The following is a 17,710-nucleotide window of genomic DNA, read 5'->3' as shown; positions in this document are numbered from 1 at the left end:
GATGTATGAAAGAACGAGCACTAAAGTAATAACAGTAGTTGGGGAAACAGAAAACTTTGAAGTTAGTGTTGGATTACACCAGGGGTCAGCGTTAAGCCCTTTTTTGTTTGTGCTGGTCATGAATGTTTTGAGTGAAGAGAGCAGAAATGAAGAGCTGTGGGAGTAGTTGTACTCAGATGATCTGGAGATTACGGCTGAAAATGAGAAGAGTTGGAGGGTGGCAGGAGTCTTCTTTAGAAAGGGTTGGCTTGAAGGTGAATGTGAATAAAACAGAGGTTTTGCTGAGCAGTAGGGAAGATAGAGACAAAATAATACAAGAAAGAAGAAGCTTGATCATAAAACAGTCAGAAAAGTTTAAATACTTAGGATCTACTTTCAAGCCAAGAGGGAGGATGTGAGGCTGAAGTTGACAGTAGGGTAAAAGCTGCATTGGGGGAAACTGAAAAGGTAGCTGGAGTATAAATGATAGGAAAATGCCAATCAGGCTAAAAGTCAAGATCTATAGCGCAGTGATAAGACCAGTGTTAATGTATGGATCGGAAACATGGGCTCTAAGAAGAAAAGTGGAAGTAAAGCTTGAGAGAACAGAGATGAGAATGGTGAGGTGGATAATGGAAATGTAGCTGCTTGAGAGATTGGAAAATGATGAAATAAGAAGAAATAAATAGATGGCAGTGGAGAAGGCCCTTCAGGCAACCGACCACTTAATGTAGGGATATATATATATATATATATACTATACTATATATAATATATATATATATATATATATATATATATTATTTTGTGTGCGCGTGAGTAGGAATTGGTATTAGTTGTCATGTGTTACAATACTTGCTTTGCTACTAATCGCTAAAACGTTTTACCTAAGTTTGCTTTGATGTACAGGCTTATATATATATAATAAATTTATTGTATTAGTATATTGGAATGTTTGCGTACAAATGGTTTTATCAGTAATATATTGCGTACAAATGGTTTTATCAGTAACATATATCTATATCTTGTTAAAACTAGTATACTACAGTTTACTTTCCGAAGAGTAATGTTTTTAAGGAACGAAGTAATCTTTCCCAGGCAGTGTGCGTGCGTACCGTCACATTTCCTTGTTTGGTGCTTTTGCTGTAAAATCTTGCGTATTTGAACCCAGATGTCTGGCCGGAGGTCGTAAAAGTTTGGCTTAATTGATTGCTCATCAGTGTGATTGACGCATTTGATCGTGGAGTTTACCCGATGGATGCATTAAAGGTGTTCGCCAATAAGTAGTATACATAGAGTATGTTATCGTTATGTAAGCATCTTGATTAAAATTGGTATTTTTGCGTGTGAATGAGAGAGAGAGAGAGAGAGAGAGAGAGAGAGAGAGAGAGAGAATTTTAGGGGAATAACCTTGGCATAGATTATAAACAAGAGTGTATGGCTACTAGACGTGGACATATTCGTAGTTAATTTAGTGTAAACAGAAAAGTAACAGATAATTTTACTTATCTACACCCAGTTACAATGGAAAACCACTGTCTCCTCTATTCCTTGTAGTATTACGATTTGTCTGTCCTGAATTCTTGGATGATGGAATATTACAAAAATAGGTAGGCGCCTGTTATTCAGCTGATATTGCGGTTACGTTGGGTATAGGTATGTACTGTTATGTCTGTATACGCACTTATATATATATATATATATATATATATATATATATATATATATATATAAATAAAATATCACATTACCGTGATTCATATACATACACCGAGCTACAAATGTCCTTTAATATCTGACTTGCTCTACCTTGGAATTAATATATTTTCATATGTTAACCGAAGGTGAGTGTTTTAGTCGATAAGAAATTTGTCGGCACACGGGCGCAAACCAACGAACTCCTACACCACACCGCCATGTGTAATATTTCCTTTTTTTTTTTTTTTTTTTTTTATCAAATGGTCCTTTGCAAAATGTTTTTATTTGCATATAATTCGATGTTTGTGTGGCGGATGTCTTCTAATGTATTTTCGTGTTTATATACAGTTTAACCATATCGGATTTTAAACCTTGTACCAGAATTGTGGCATTTTGTTCAGAATCTTTTAAGATTAACGAATCCTGTTTTTTCCCTCTGCCGTCATTGATTATGATTATAACGAACGATTTCCGTGGTTTTCGTTTAGATTCTAACCCATTATTTTGATGTATTCCGTGTCATCCTATCTGACTGAATTCACGTTGCCTTGGAACGATGTTCATGTTCCCCCCCAACTGATTCTGGGAATCACAAACCTGACTTTGGCGTGCCATCGCGCGCGCGCGCTCTTGTGGAGAAAAATCGGAAGAGGTTGTCGTGTATGCAGCGACGCCTTTAAGGCTGATGAGACTTTAAACTTGGCCATTTAACCCTTTGGTCTAACTCAGCTTTAAGAACAGAAGCACCGACAAGCGCCTCTGATGTCGGCGGACGGGGTAGAGTTGGTTAAGCAGTGATTGTTGTGGGTGTTGGGTTGGCGGTTTTGCTGTTTTGGTGGAGGGCGGTTGTTGGTATCTTGAGTAACTGACAGGCATTAGAAATGTTTTAAAGTTTGTTTTAGAATAATCATATTGTTAGATGGGAAATGATTGAGATAAGAGCGATTTATTCTTTGAGAACTGTACCCGGGTAGGCGGGTATTAAAAATGTAGACAACTCTTTTAACTGTTGCATAAATACATTGTTTTATGAAAGTTTGTTTTATGAAATTCAAAGTAATTACATAACACTCTTGACCTGATGTAAAAAGAAAAATATAATTATCTAACACTATTAGAGATTTCTCTGACTTCTGATTACAATAATTACATGAAATCATCAAGAAAGTGCTCTCTCTCTCTCTCTCTCTCTCTCTCTCTCTCTCTCTCTCTCTCTCTCTCTCTCTCTCTCTCTCTCTCTGGAGTTGGGTCATGGAATTCTAAGCTTTTTGTGAAATTTTATACACTTACCAAAGGTAAATAGGAAGGTCACTTGTGAAGCTTAACTCTCTCTCTCTCTCTCTCTCTCTCTCTCTCTCTCTCTCTCTCTCTCTCTCTCTCTCTCTCTCCATCAGTTTTGCATGATCCAGTTTCTCCCCTCCATTTTCAGAATTTTTAAACAAAAATCAAGCACACCTTGAAGTAATGCAATGTTTGGGTTCAGTTTTAAAGTAGCCTTGATGTCCTATTATAAACAGCAACACCTCCCACAGTAAAATTTATAACTAGCTTGTTTAAAATTCTCTCTCTCTCTCTCTCTCTCTCTCTCTCTCAGCCAATCAGGAGCGTCATAAGGGGCGGGCCTAGACATCAGATGCACAGTTGATGTGAATGTACTATAATATATTATTAATGTTCAGGGAGTTAGGCATTCCACGTTTCAGGAGGTCGGCATTGGGTCACAGTGAAGATTGAGAATCATTCTGCTGTCATAAGTGGTGTAAAAAGCAATGTCTAGAATATTTTGATGGAAATTATCATTTAAATGGAAAATTCTCTCTCTCTCTCTCTCTCTCTCTCTCTCTCTCTCTCTCTCTCTCTCTCTCTCTCTCTCTCTCTCTCTCTCTCTCTCTCTCTGCATTCCCACACACTGTCTATTTCCAAGGGACAGTACATTTTTGAAATCTTGTTACTTGCTGTCACTGAAATTTTAGTCGCTGGTCTTGCTTGTAATTAATGAATAATTAAGACTGTGTTGTGTATAATGACTGATGTTTTATTATGCTGTGTTTTATGTAGCCGTTTTTAATAGTATAGCGCCAAAATTTATTGATCTCTCTCTCTCTCTCTCTCTCTCTCTCTCTGGTCTCTCTAGCTCTCTCTCTCTCTCTCTCTCTCTGCATCGAAAATTATTTGCTTCTAGTCTTGTGTTTTATTATTGCATTGATGTTATTGGTAGCGTTTTTAAACAGTATAGCGCCAAAATTTATTAAATGGCTCTCTCTCTCTCTCTCTCTCTCTCTCTCTCTCTCTCTCTCTCTCTCTCTCTCTCTCTCTCTCTCTCTGCATCGAAAATTATTTTGCTTCTAGTCTTGATGTTCTTATTAAGAATCTTATCTTTTCCAGATTGCTCCAGCCAAAAAATTATGGGGTGTGGAAGAGGCCAAAACAGATAAAGGAATTTTTAACATTGGGGAACCCACATGGAGAGAAACGGCATGGAGCACAGGACCACCAACAGGTGAGTGTTTTGAAGTTTACTGATTAATTGTAGCATAGATGATGTAGAGAAGTAGTTATGTTTTGAAAGTTGCACAATATGTAACGAAAAGTGGTGTCATTTTGCATAAGCTTTAAAAATTATGAAAAATATATTCTGTAAAGGTTTTTTTCTTTATCGATGAATCTTATCCACACAACACTCATTCCTCGAACCATAGATTAATTTATGCATAAAATTGTGCAATAAGTAATTTTGGTGCCAATAAGATAATACCTGTACTAGTTGTCTTGTTGCCAAATCTTGGAAGATCGTTTGTAATGCATCAAATTTTGTTTGGTTCACATTTTGTTGGTGGCATGAATATGTATATTGTTTTATGGGTTGCAGGAAAACTGTGTTCTTCTTTCATTTTTTAAAAAAGTTAAATTAGTAAACGTACGTATTGCTCTGGAGGTGGCTATATGCTATTGAAACAGAATAATTTGCACTTCTCCTGTCTTTAGTTATATTTGTTAAAAACTAAGCTGTCTAGAGGATTTGTGCGGGTCAGTGCTGAGAAAATGCAGGTTCTGCATTTTCCTCCATTACTCTATGGCTTTGGATCTTTTTTTTTTTTTTTCTTTCTTTTTTTTTTTAACAGAATTTCTATGAAAGTTACTCAAGAAGGGAAATTTGATTTTAGCTGTTGATTCACATTTTCTTTCATCTTTTGTTCATACATTTTTGAGTCGCCTAAAATGTTCTGAAAGCCTGATTCTCTGTTTGAGAAAGTATTTTGGTTTCAATTGCATACTATCAGTCATGTCTGTATACTATGTAATAGATGTTGCACTTGAATAATGTATATCTTTCTTGGAATTCAGTATCTTTAATTCCCATATCTTATTTAGCTTTCTGTATGCTGTTTTGGTGCTAAATATCTGAAAGGTTCATCCTTATAAGTCTTTTCTCTCTTGGGTATTATTTTGTTCTTTTGTGCATTCTTAGTCCTTGCTACTATGTATTATTTATTTGGATTCCCTTAAGTATAGATATATGAAGTGTTGTATTAAAAGCAAGCAATGTCAAGTTTATGCTGATGAAACCTCTCTTTTTCATTCATCAATCTTTAATTAAATTCATCATTGTGAACTACCATAATACATTGCTAGTCCTTGAATACAAGGATTAGTCAACATGATCTTATATAGAGTTTAACATTTTGTCATCCCATATTACAGTGCATTTTCTCAACATATATATTTCTAATGGTAAATCAGTCCTCTGGATTGTGTGCACCACATTTTATAGTCAAACCATTTTATGAGCGTACTCCGAGCCCATTTGCGACGGTGAATTCTCCTTAATCCGGCTGCCTTTGCTTCACTAAGAGAAGGGAAGAAAAATGAAAAACTTCACTTGGGTCAGATCACTGAGACCCTTGGTCAAATCGTATAAAATGGGTCGAGATAATAGTCCGTATTCATTGTCTCGCACAGCAAGTTTCTGAAAACACCATGGAGAGTTCCCCGCTGCATGTCCTTTGTCCTGAAGAACGCGAAATGGCATACAACGTGTACCAGTTTTTTAAATGGGAAAAAGAAAATGAATTTCCAAGTTTGGAATCAATCAAGCAGCCAAACGTGCCGCAGATGAAACAGATATCAAAAAGTACTTTGCATCAGATTTGCAAGGAAGCTAAAGAAACGGAAGAAGAATTTGGAGAACTGGTTTTTGAGGAAAAGAAAAGGAAAGGATTAAAAACCGTAACAAATGTGGATGATTTCGATCGATGTGTTACACGGCGAACTGTATTGGCTTTCTATGCAAGGAAAGAAATTCCGACGATAGACAAAGTGTTACACAAGTGAAGGAAAATATTGTGTTTGGTGGTTGTCTACTCATGTATTATTTGCTTGGCCTTTCAAGTCTTAAATGACATACAATAAAATGAAATGAATTGTAAAACATTATAATTGGTGATTTCTATTGTATTGGGCTTAGTTGATAAAATTGTCTTAATAGATTCCCATCTTTTACTCATAAAGTATCATGTCACAATTCTTCCAAAAACAAATAAATGGTGAACTGATCTATTCATAAAGTCACATAACTGTCTGACAAATAGCATCCAAATGCACATGGTAGAAAAATACTCATTAACCAATCATAATTGGCTTTTATATTTTTTTTTTATAAGAGACGATTTTGTTCTTCGCTATGGCTACGGGATTACAACTTTCACATCACCACGTGGCAAAAATGAAAATAAAAAAAAATAACAATGAAGGAAACAATTTAGAGGGACAGTACCAAATTGAAGGATTATATACTTTGACCATCCAAATCTGGGTTAACGAGGGAATTAAACTACTCTCTCTTTATCTTAGTCTGCCCATAGATTAAAGAGGTCAAACCAGGTGTGGATTAAAATGGTCAGAAGGATCTGGCAACGTCGCAAATGGGCTCTGAGTCCGCTCGTAAATTGGTTTGACTATAGTGTTTCATAGAGAAGCTTTATTGTATTAAGCCTACATACTTGTCAAAACTTATTGTGTTGCGTGCTTATGATTTCCACTTTAAAATGGCAGTGACAAGTTGAATAATGACAATATAAAATTCCTAGTGGCCCTCATAGCTCTTTCTTTCCCACATAATAGTTATTTATGTGGTTTGTGTGACTTACATCTGGGGAAACCGAAGTGTATTTATAGATAACCGTGTTTTGGAAAAGAGCACCTCTAGTTACAAGATTATTTGTATTATTATTCAGAAGATGAAACCTGTTCATTAAAAAAAATGATGATAATAAATTATTAATAGATAAAAATGTATTAAAATGCAAGGAGAATATCAGAGTAGTAGTGTATTGGACATTCGCTTGAACTAATAAAGTTCCAGTTGCACAACTTCCTCTGGGAGTCCGTTTCACAGTCCAACAGTATGAGGAATACAGGACCTCCGGAACTGAGCATATTGACAGCAAGGCACATTTACTGCATATTGGTGCTGCTGTTCAGCAAATCTGGTTGCTTTTGGTAGATAAAGGGGATCAGGGAATAATTGTGAATATGAAAGATCTTTTGCTGAAATACAACGTAATGAAAAAGTGACAAACAAGACCATCCATTGATGCTCCAAGTCATAACTACTATTATGTATTAGGAAACAGAAATCTCAGGCAGAAGCAGGCATCCACACTGGAAAACAGTATTCTAGTAAAGGGAGTACAAATGACTTAAAAGAGGTTGCATTGATTTTATCACTGTTGTAAATATAAGAGGTCTTTCGAACAATACCTAACTTTCTTATGATATTTACTGAAACTTTCATTAGATGTTTCTCAAAAGTTAGATGTGAGTCAAAGGTTACTCATAGAATAGTTAAAGCTTCAGACTCATTAGCAAAGTTCCATCCACCTAAACAGGAGGATGGAGTGGGAAATTTGTACGAGATCTGCTAATCAATAGTGTTTTATAGTTTACTGGATTTCAGCCTCATACCCCACTGACTACACCATTCTTTGATCCAGGCCATGCTCTGATTGAGGCTGAGGGCAGCCTCATTTCTCAAAAAAAGACAATCTTTCTTTGTAAATTTCATCATCTATTTCACTCTATGGTGCTTGGCACACTGTAATACTCATATCGCAATGTTGTTTTCAACCTTGCAAGTAGTAGTCTGCTGCTCACTACTGTCAATTAGTGCCATTTTGCCTTGGTGTTTTAAGATTCTCCACCAACTCTTGTTGAGATCTACGAATTCAATCTGTCTTTCCTTAATAAATAAGCACGTTACCCCCACAATCTCTCCTTCCATTTTGTTTTTCTGGTTCTTGAACAGATAAGTTGTCAAATTCTGTCCAAGTTCATTTTTTACATGCTCGAGCTTTCCAATTTGATTTGGGGTTCTTATATTACAGTGAGTTTGGCATGGGATGAGTGATCACTGGTTTTCAGTTTAGTTTACTAGCTGAATTCTCATCTGGCCCATATATGCCATTGTTCCAAGGTCTGTCATGCTACTTTATATCTCCTTTCATGAATTATTTCACCACTGGATACCACATATCTCAACAACTTGTAACCTATTGTTACTGCTGTTTTATTATGCAAGATTTATAAGGTGGGGAAATTAAAGTTCATTGGATAAACTTGGATGTTTGTAAAACAGGTGAAAATTTCTGGAAGGTGAATATGTAGTAGTTTGATAGATAAGTTCAAAAGGGAACAGTTGAAAGAAATAACGGCTGAAAGCACTGAAGCTATGCTTAAAGAGATGTTGGAAAAACCTATGGTACCATCTGCAGTGTGATGGTATGCAATGTGGATTTTCAAGGTTTCTTTAAGTGGCTTTTTGAAGTATACTACAAAGGAAGTACTGGGCTGTATGTTGAAGGGGCTCTCTTAGCCTTTTGAACTGTAACAATATAAGGGTAACAGAGGGGTGTTTATAAAATCAAATGGCTTTGATCAATCTTGTTTAGCTGGCAAACCACAGTGTAGTCCTCCTTATGTGATAATTTGCTGAAAATGGCACACTTATAAATAGTACTTTACAGTATACTTATTTGCGGACATGAACCTCCCCCCTTTTTTAACGGCTAACTGTGCTTATATTATGCCTAGAGCCTGGGTAACAAAGAAATTTAACACAGAAAAAAATCTATTTGTGTGAAAAATAAAAATTAGGGAAAGTAAGGAATACTAATTGTATCTCTGCCATCACCCAATTGAGATTGAGTGTTTTTGGTACATAACTACATTTATTTTGTTTGTGAAATTTTCAATAATCAAAGTTTTATTGTTATTTTTCAATCATATCTTGAAACCATGAGGTACTGGGGTCAGTTATTTATTTAAATTTCAATGCATTTGAACAGGAAGAGAGGTGAAAACTGTATGATTGGTAACAGTTCCCTAAAATTATTTATGAAACAGTATGATGCAGGGCATATAATTGTTCAGTATCAAACATGTTTGACTGAAACTTTAATTATAAATGTATCAGATTCGCAGGTAGGAAAAATGTATGATTGGCAAAAGTATGTATGGTTCACAATTCTTCTGATCTAGAAGGAAGGTGTGAGCCTTAAATAACATCATAAGTCTATAGTAACAATAAGTATGGTCTTCAAAAATGGATATATTGGATAAAAGGGGAAAAAAATACATTTAGTTCATTTTCATTGTGTGAACTGCATACATCTATATCATCTGCCCCTGGGGTGTTAACTAGTTTATTTTCATTGTGTGAACTGCATAAATCTATATCATCTGCCCCTGGGGTGTAAACCCGTAGGTGCAATTTAGGTCATGATGAAATTATCAAATGAGAATTGAGATGATGCAATTACAATTCATTTTAACTGTCAAGAATACATTTCAAAATCAACTTGTCACTCTATAGTAGGAATATGTGGGTCACTTGTAGAAACGTAGTCATATTTATCACATTTGGATGAAAGAGGTCCCTGTTTCAATTTTGTGATGTTTCAGTTTAGTAATTGTAATACACTTCAGTTTCAAAGATCTGGACACATCTAGCTTTTTATTTTAGGATATCTAAGATGACTAGAGAGAAAGAGATTAAGCAAGGAAATAGTAATGTATGAAGCAAAACTTTGGTAAACAATTGTTTAAATTTGTTTTTGTATTTTCAGGTTGAACAATAAGACAAACACCTAGCCTTAAGTAGATTGAACCAAGATAACTTCAGTTTCCTACTGAGTAGAAAGCATTTTCATGTATCAGAATAATAGGCAGAGAAATGTAGATATTGAAGTTGAGGTATTGAATCCCTATTTAGTGTGTTCCTAAGATAAGTGTTCAGAGGAGAAATAGCAGCTTTCAGAATGTACTATTGGTGGAGAGATGGATGGTCAACATAGAGGAATTATTGAATATTGATGATAAACAGAAGGTTGAACAGAAGTCCTTAGAAGAATTATTTTGAGTTTAGGGACTGCTTATTAAGTTGCAAACATTGTGTAATGGCAAGATCAGTACTAGTGGGAAATTGAGTGGTGTGCCAGATGAATTCATTATTTTGTTGTACTGGTGTGCTATAAACTAAGTGGCAGGTCTTAGGATAGTATTGTAGAGGAGGTAGAGTGTAGTATGTATTATGTAGTATGAAATTAATCTCAATATTTGATTTGAATATGTAATTTCGTTTTCATGTAGGTTTGAACCTATTTTTTTCCCTTTCTGTTCCAGTCTGGGCAAGAATTGTATCAATTTATTGCAAGTCAAACATTGAAGGAATAAGAAAAATGATAAGAGTGCATGGAAGACTCGGTATCGGAAATAATATATAGAATTTAGAGGACAGTTTTTAGTGATCAATGTGATTATTGTACCTGATACAGTGTTTGATAAATACTTCTTCATTCTTAAAAATTGTATTTAGTTCATGTGGTAAGCAGATTGCTTAGTTAGTAGGAGAGTTTATAATTTCTCTCTCTCTCTCTCTCTCTCTCTCTCTCTCTCTCTCTCTCTCTCTCTCTCTCTCTCTCTCTCTCTCTCTCTCTCTCTCTCTGATTATCTTGCTAGTTATGTAGGTCCTTTTTTTGTTAAATTATGAGTTTAAGGAGCCCTATAGCACTGAAAGTAAATTCTAGATCAGTATTTGAAGTTATTATTTGTTATATTGGTTTTTGTTATATTTGGTTAACTCAGAGTAATTTTGATATATGTATATACTCTTAAGGGTCAGTAACACTTTTCATCTTTATATCACTATAGGCTTAAACTGTTAAGGTACTGTATATAAACAAGTTACTGTAGTAGTAATTACAGTAATGAGTAGATGTTAACTTTCTTAACTACTCTTTACTAGAGTAGTTTACAGTTTAGTATATGGTAGGATTTGTTCTGATAGGATTTATATCGTTATTATGCTTCAGAAAATTGGAAAGCCTGGTGATGGTAAAGAAAAGTCAAGTAGACGTTGGATATGTTTTGGGAAAATTACATGAACTACTGCAAAAAGCATTTGTGTGGCTGGGTGAATAAAGGTTCTTCATAGTCATTTTGTATTTGAGCTATGTTGATGATTGTATTTTTATTCTTTGTCTTGCCTTCCATTCCTTATAAAAAAAAAAATGGGCCAGATGTCAAGTCTGGTTAACTTAGTTGATGGTGTACTCTAATGCAGTATATAATTTTGAACACTAATAAATTAAATAGTAATATGATATTGCACTAGGAGGTATTGGATTTTATTTTGTTCTTAAGTGATATTGATACTTGTCAATTTATCATTTTATTTTTAAACTATCCAAATATTTGTTCACATGTACAGTGTAGATACCCTAATTAATCTGGAATACTCAAATTACTTTGTAGTTCAAGTAATTGAATGTAGGGTAGTTCAAGTAAATGATCTACTTGAGACTCAGAGGTCTGTAAAAACTAACCCCTATTAATAATAATAACAAGTAAATGAATTTAGAGTTTATGAAATAAAATAGAAAACTTGGTATTATTTTGAGAAGCAGTGAAACATTTGAGTTTAGATCCCAGGCTTTTTCCAAACATAGTGCCAGCATCAGAACTGATTAGTCTCGTTCCTTGTGGCTAGAAATAGTATACACTTTACAATATAGTACGTATATATTTCCTGGAATCTATTGTTGCATTATCTCTGAGTTCTCTGGTTTGTTTAATTTTTTTTTTTATAGAGACATGATGCATTAATAGCTGAGTGACTGTTAATTTTTAACATACTGTCCATTGGTGATAACCTACTAAGAAGGCAATTTGTTGCTCCCTTAAAGGCAAAACAAAATGACTGAACATACTAGCTGTCATAAGCTATGTTGCCTAACTTTTGTCAGACAACAGTTAGTCTGCATCCTTCAATTTAGGGTTCATTAATCTGGTCATAAAATCCAACTTATCCTCCCAAAGGCTTTCCAGAAGAGAGAGACTGTTTCTGGGAGAAAGCAACTTGATTTACAATCTACCGTCCCTTTAGGAGGCCACCCCCCCCTTTCTCTCTCTCTCTCTCTCTCTCTCTTCTCTCTCTCTCTCTCTCTCTCTCTCTCTCCTCCCGAGTGGGTTTCGGTAGATATTGGGCGTTTGTATAATTTAATAATTTATTTAGTTAGTTAAAAACTAAATCATCCTTATCCTTTATTCTGTCAAAACAGTTTAATGTACAGTACTTGACAAGATATATTAGGCTGCTTAGCATCATGCGGCCTAATATCTTGTTAAATTTTGAAGGAACAGAAAAGAGATCAAGAAATTTGTCTGTCCATTAGGCAGCTTACAGGTTATAAATAATAATAGTATCATTTATTTCAGCTCAGGGCCATATACATGGAATATACAAAATACAGACAGTAACGTACACAATCTAAATACATGAGATAACATGATAAAAAATGAGTAAACGGCACTATCCACACAGTAGCTGAGGTAGTATAAAAGATAGTACTAATCATAATACTGGTAATAACAGTAATAATATTGGAGAAAAAAAAGAATACATTGAGAGTTGTTATAGTTATTGCACAGATTATATAATATATTTCAGCTAGAAACCTTATGTGGTTACAGTAATCAGGTCCAACGGGCTGTATACGAAAATTGAATGTAGAAAAACTTAATAATGAAAAGGTAAAATATCAGCAATAGATATAATAATAATGACAGATTCTACAGATGACACCTTGCCAATAGAGATTAAGTCCTTTAGGGAACAAAGGCCTCATTTTCCCATCTTTCCCACAATTTAAAACTTCTTGCTTCACTCCTTAGGATGCTTTGTATGAGCGAATTGCTGCTGTTTCTCACTCGGGTTATCAGACTGGACGCTGTTCGCCTACAATGATTTTTAAGTTGTCCAGGTGGTTTTCTATGAAAATCTGTGGCGGAGTGTTTGTGAGACTTCTCAAAATGTCATTGTGCGCAACAGTGATACGCCTTATGTTCTCTCGGGTATAGTCTTGTCCAGAGGGAACGCCCATAGATACTGTAGCAATACAAGCGGAAGAGCAGCAGTTGCAGTTTCCTTGCAATCATGTTGCCAGTTGCATATAGTTTACAACGCCTCTGTTCAAATGTCTGCCGCATCTTTTAGGTCGTCGGTGATAATGTGACCCAAATACAGAAATTCGTATTAGAAACCCAGAGTAGTGTCAAGCTGTATACCCTTTCTGACTTGTTATTAGGAAGATGTGGTAATGGTTCTACAACATCTATCTCCAACTTTGGTAAAGTTTCGGGAATCAAATGTGGGAATAGTGACAACGTTTAAAACATAACATATTCGTAATCGGTTTGGTTTTACTATAGTAATTCACTTAATTTGATGTACATTACTGTCTTGCAGCAGTTCATATGAAGTATTCATTAATTCAGTTTCTTTTTACTAGTTTATCAAATACATGAACTGAGTTCCACATGTACACTTTCAGTTTTATTATGCAATGTTAGGTATGGAGTGACAATTTGACAAGTATGGTGAATTCTATAGCTACAAAGGAGTGCTGAAAGGGAGACCCTCTGGAAGATTTTGTATGAAGGTGACTGCTAATAGCAACAGAGGCATAGGTTGTAGGAAGCGTTAAAGTACTGTAAGAGCGAAATAAAGGATTGATAGTCGGCATAAAATGAACCTAACGGCAACAGAAAAAGAAGCAAGGACTAATTACAGTTACTAAAGCAGCCATGTTGATATTCTTTTTGCCATAAATTTATAAGAAAGGGAAATTGGGAAGAGAGGTAGGTGGAGCATCATGTACCTGGTGGAAAGGGGGTACGTATATGCAATATTGTGAAGATAGTTCAATATTGGTCAAGTAGTCAGTTTCAGTCCTCCTCCAAGCTATTGCTTCTCAGGCAGACATCAGCCAGGTAACCCCAAGTCTCCACCATGAGTAAAGACTGGTAGACAGCTTCACTTATTCGCCCCTGGCGGGAGGCAAACGCCAGCCTGCAAGATAGAGAGATCAGCATGTTGCCAACTGTACTAAAATGCTAAGATTAATGACCTGAATGTGATGAGAAGGGATTATGAAATAAGTAACAAAGAACAACATGGAAAAAGGCTTAAATGAAGCCTTAGGACAGAGATTTAAGCCAGATGTGCATAGTACTAGGGATAAATGTAATGTAAAAACAGCATTGATGATGTAAAGTGTGGATGTTATGTAGGATCAAAGTATTATTTATTAAGCTATTATATCTAACAAAGACATTATTATTACAGATCATGGAGTGGGACAGTCTCATGGATTAAATATGGGTGTTGGCCAGAGAGGTCCAGTTCGTCCACAATTCCCGGGAGGTGATTCAGTGTTATCTCCACGTGCCTCCGATCATGCTGGGGTTGGACTCAAGATGGTTGAGTATGTCCTTGCCTCTTCGCCAACGGGGAAGGATCTCGATGCTCGTATGGCAAACCTAGCACTCAGGGTTAGAGTTTTACTTTTTACTTTGTATGTTGCAATGTGAATTACTGAAATATTCCAGTGTATGATTTTTATTTTTTAGAACTTCATCTGCTTTATTTTAACTTTGGAATTTTAGCTACCTATAATTGTACCTTGTGCAAAAATCTGGAATACAGTGGTCCCCCTGTATTCGCGGGGATGCGTACCAGACCCCCCCGTGAATAGTTGGAACCCGGGAATGTTTGGAACCCCTATGAAAATGCTAAAAACCGCCTATTTTGTTAGTTAAAACTCAAGAAAAACCCACTAAAAATTTTCATACTTTGTTTTTTAATAGTTTTATCACAAAAAGTGCATTTTATGATGAAATTCATCAAAAAAAAACCAGGAATTTGTGGATATTTATCATAGAAAAATACCGCGAATTTTCCGCGAATAATGCAGGGAAACTTTCCCCAGAGAAATCCGTGAATGTGAGAGTCCGCGAATCTGGAGAACGCGAATACGGGGGGTCCACTGTATCTGTTTTATCACTAATCCTAATGAACGTGGTTTGGTTGTAGAATGGAGCTGTGGACGCAAGTAAGGACAAAAAAGACAAAGCACCGTCACCATTCGACCCTACGAAAAAGGATGTAGAAAATGGCAATATGCCCCAAGCAAATGGCATTGTACAAAATGGTTTAGAAGACGATAAAGCATTTAAGTAAGTATATGATACAACATCACTAATATGTTGAATGATTTTATCTTTCATATACCACATTAAGGTTTTGTAATTCTTAATTTTATTCAAAGAGTTGAGAGCCAATACATGGTCAGTGACATGGAATATGCCTGGAAGAGCTTTGTAAATTTTACTACATAACCTAGTAACCAACCATTTGAAATGTGCTAAAGGTACAGTTAAATGATTTACTAAGTAAAACTAAAGTACTCATCAAAACAAATGAAAATAGAGTATTGGTATTTGTAGGTTACTTTTGTGATTATAGATACATTTCTATATTTGTATGGCTAGCCCAAAGGATTTGCCCGTAAATGTTAGGCGAAAACTTTAAGCCCATAGGTTAAGTTATATCTAGGTAGGAAGATTCTAGTGTGAATGAGTAAAAATAAAATGCCAAAAGCAGTGCAGTGTTGGCTGAAGTATTTCTTCAAAGAAGCTCCAGAACTATCTGCTGCGTGCCACTTAAAACAAAATTTTAGGTTATTCCCCTTTCCATGAATAACTCGGTACCCTGCCTTTGATTCCTAGCTGAGCTTCAATACCCAGTTACAGCAAGGTGTATGTGTTTCAGCTGTTAGTGGGAATCAGTCTTCTGGAATGACAAATGCTCTGCCATAATGCCATGTGTAAAAAGCTTATAAGCAAGGTTTCAAATTTTTGGAAGTGTTTTTGATTCATCATATTGTCGATTATATTCTTTCCACTCATAAAGGTAACATTTCATTGTGAAAATGGATTAAAGAGCAAGACATGTATTGAGAAACTAGACTTTAATCCCTGTACACCATAAACAACTAGAGCAGATTCAAGTTGTTCAGTTTTGGTATTTGTTTATCTTTTAGTGGAAAAATGTTTACTTTCACATTTAAATTGTTTATCTTTAAAACATTTTTCCAATATTTTCATTGAACAGATGTCTTGAATGTTTTATTGTATTGAAAGTTCTTATTCTGAAACTGATTTGTTAGTACTATTAAAATATTACAATATGTAGTTCCTTTTGCTGTTAACAGTCGAAGTGATGATTATGTTGTGACATTGTAGTTAGACTTGCTGAAGTGATTGCCTTATTGACCAATTTTCTGAATTAATGAGGAGCTGGAGGTATAATTAATGTGATAATATACCTGCCATAGAGTCGTCCTCCTCCTCCTCCTCCTCCTCCTCCTCTCCTCCTCCTCCTCCTCCTCCTCCTAATTGCCTTAGCGTATGTTATTTAGTGGTAAGTAGTGTATTGAAAAGTCTTCAGAAGCGCACCTTTGTCCTATTGTCATGTTAACCTTTATTGGTTATTTCTTGATTTGGTCTAGTTCATTATTGTTAGATTTTCATCTACAGTTGAATCTCTTAAAGCCAGCATTCTGTTGTCCAGGAACTTCAGTGGTTCGGCTTGATTTTGAATCGGCTGTTATTGGCTTGTTGAATTGCCATGTATTGTTTACAACTTCCCGACTGGGCCCGATAGCATACAAATTGCTATCTCTTGTTTTTATCAGAAATATTAGTAATGAAAATGTGTAAATTCAAACATATTTTGATAAGTTTCAGTGAATAAATAATTTTTAAAAAATACTCCACTTGAGAAGGCTCTACCAGTCAAAACTTTTAATCAAAACAATGAGACATTTGGCAATACACGAATTCCTTACTCTTAGGGTGCTTGAAATACTTGTAGGAGATACGTTTTTGATCATTTCTTTTATGTAGCTTTATATTTACCCAATCAATATGCCACCCATGATATCAGACGACGTTCAAATGCACTGCGATCACTGAAATTCATTCTTTATTTTTGTCATCTCATTGCCCTCTACAATCAAAATATATGACGAAAAAACTAAGTGATAATTATGAAGGTTTTAAATTTAGGAGGTGGAAAGTCACTGATAATAGTCTAGATTCTGAGAAAAGTTGAGTACTGTAGTTGACTTACGGTTAGGCTAACTCAGAAAAGAAGGCTAAATGTGTTCAATAAATTAACTTTTTAAAGGAAATTATACACAATGAAGTTATAAAATAAAAGTGAAAATATATTTGTAATAAGATTATAAAAACCAGTGTCAGAACTTAGCGAGGTAGTAGGCTAAGTCAGCAACTAGGCTACTTGTATGTAGAATTAGCTGGCAAGACTGTTTACATTGGGTGTTCAGTTTTTAGGGATGTATTCTATATTCTGCTATTTTCTGTGGTCTGGCAGTGGCCTGTCCCAAGGTTCCTGGATGAAAGAGGTTGGACTGTACTTCTGTTTGTGAATGCCTTGTTCATGTAGTCATGACTGAGTGCATTCTCCTTTACCTTTCAAGCATCTTGCAGTATTTTTTTGTTGGCATATTCCAAGCTGCCTTTCTTTTTGTACAAGTGTGCAAGGAATAGAAATTTCTCTTTTGTTCTTTGCTTTGGATTTAGATGGAGGTTGTATGCTTTATTGTTACAGGGT

The 17,710-nt window shown here is 35.4% G+C and overlaps 1 protein-coding gene across 16 annotated transcripts in view; it reads left to right on the top strand.

Moving 5' to 3' along the window:
* LOC135206510 (pumilio homolog 2-like) overlaps positions 1-17,710 on the top strand; it is a 438,165-nt gene that overhangs the window by 283,811 nt on the left and 136,644 nt on the right. For all 16 annotated transcript variants that reach the window (XM_064237877.1, XM_064237920.1, XM_064237888.1 and 13 more), the window contains 3 exons: positions 4,063-4,177; positions 14,360-14,565; positions 15,107-15,249. In XM_064237877.1, coding sequence (XP_064093947.1) covers positions 4,063-4,177; positions 14,360-14,565; positions 15,107-15,249 — 464 coding nt within the window. The remainder of the gene's footprint in view (positions 1-4,062; positions 4,178-14,359; positions 14,566-15,106; positions 15,250-17,710) is intronic.

This window comes from Macrobrachium nipponense, chromosome 11, assembly GCF_015104395.2.
Source record: "Macrobrachium nipponense isolate FS-2020 chromosome 11, ASM1510439v2, whole genome shotgun sequence".
NCBI lineage: Eukaryota > Metazoa > Arthropoda > Malacostraca > Decapoda > Palaemonidae > Macrobrachium > Macrobrachium nipponense.
This window is presented reverse-complemented; position numbering and strand designations above follow the sequence as displayed.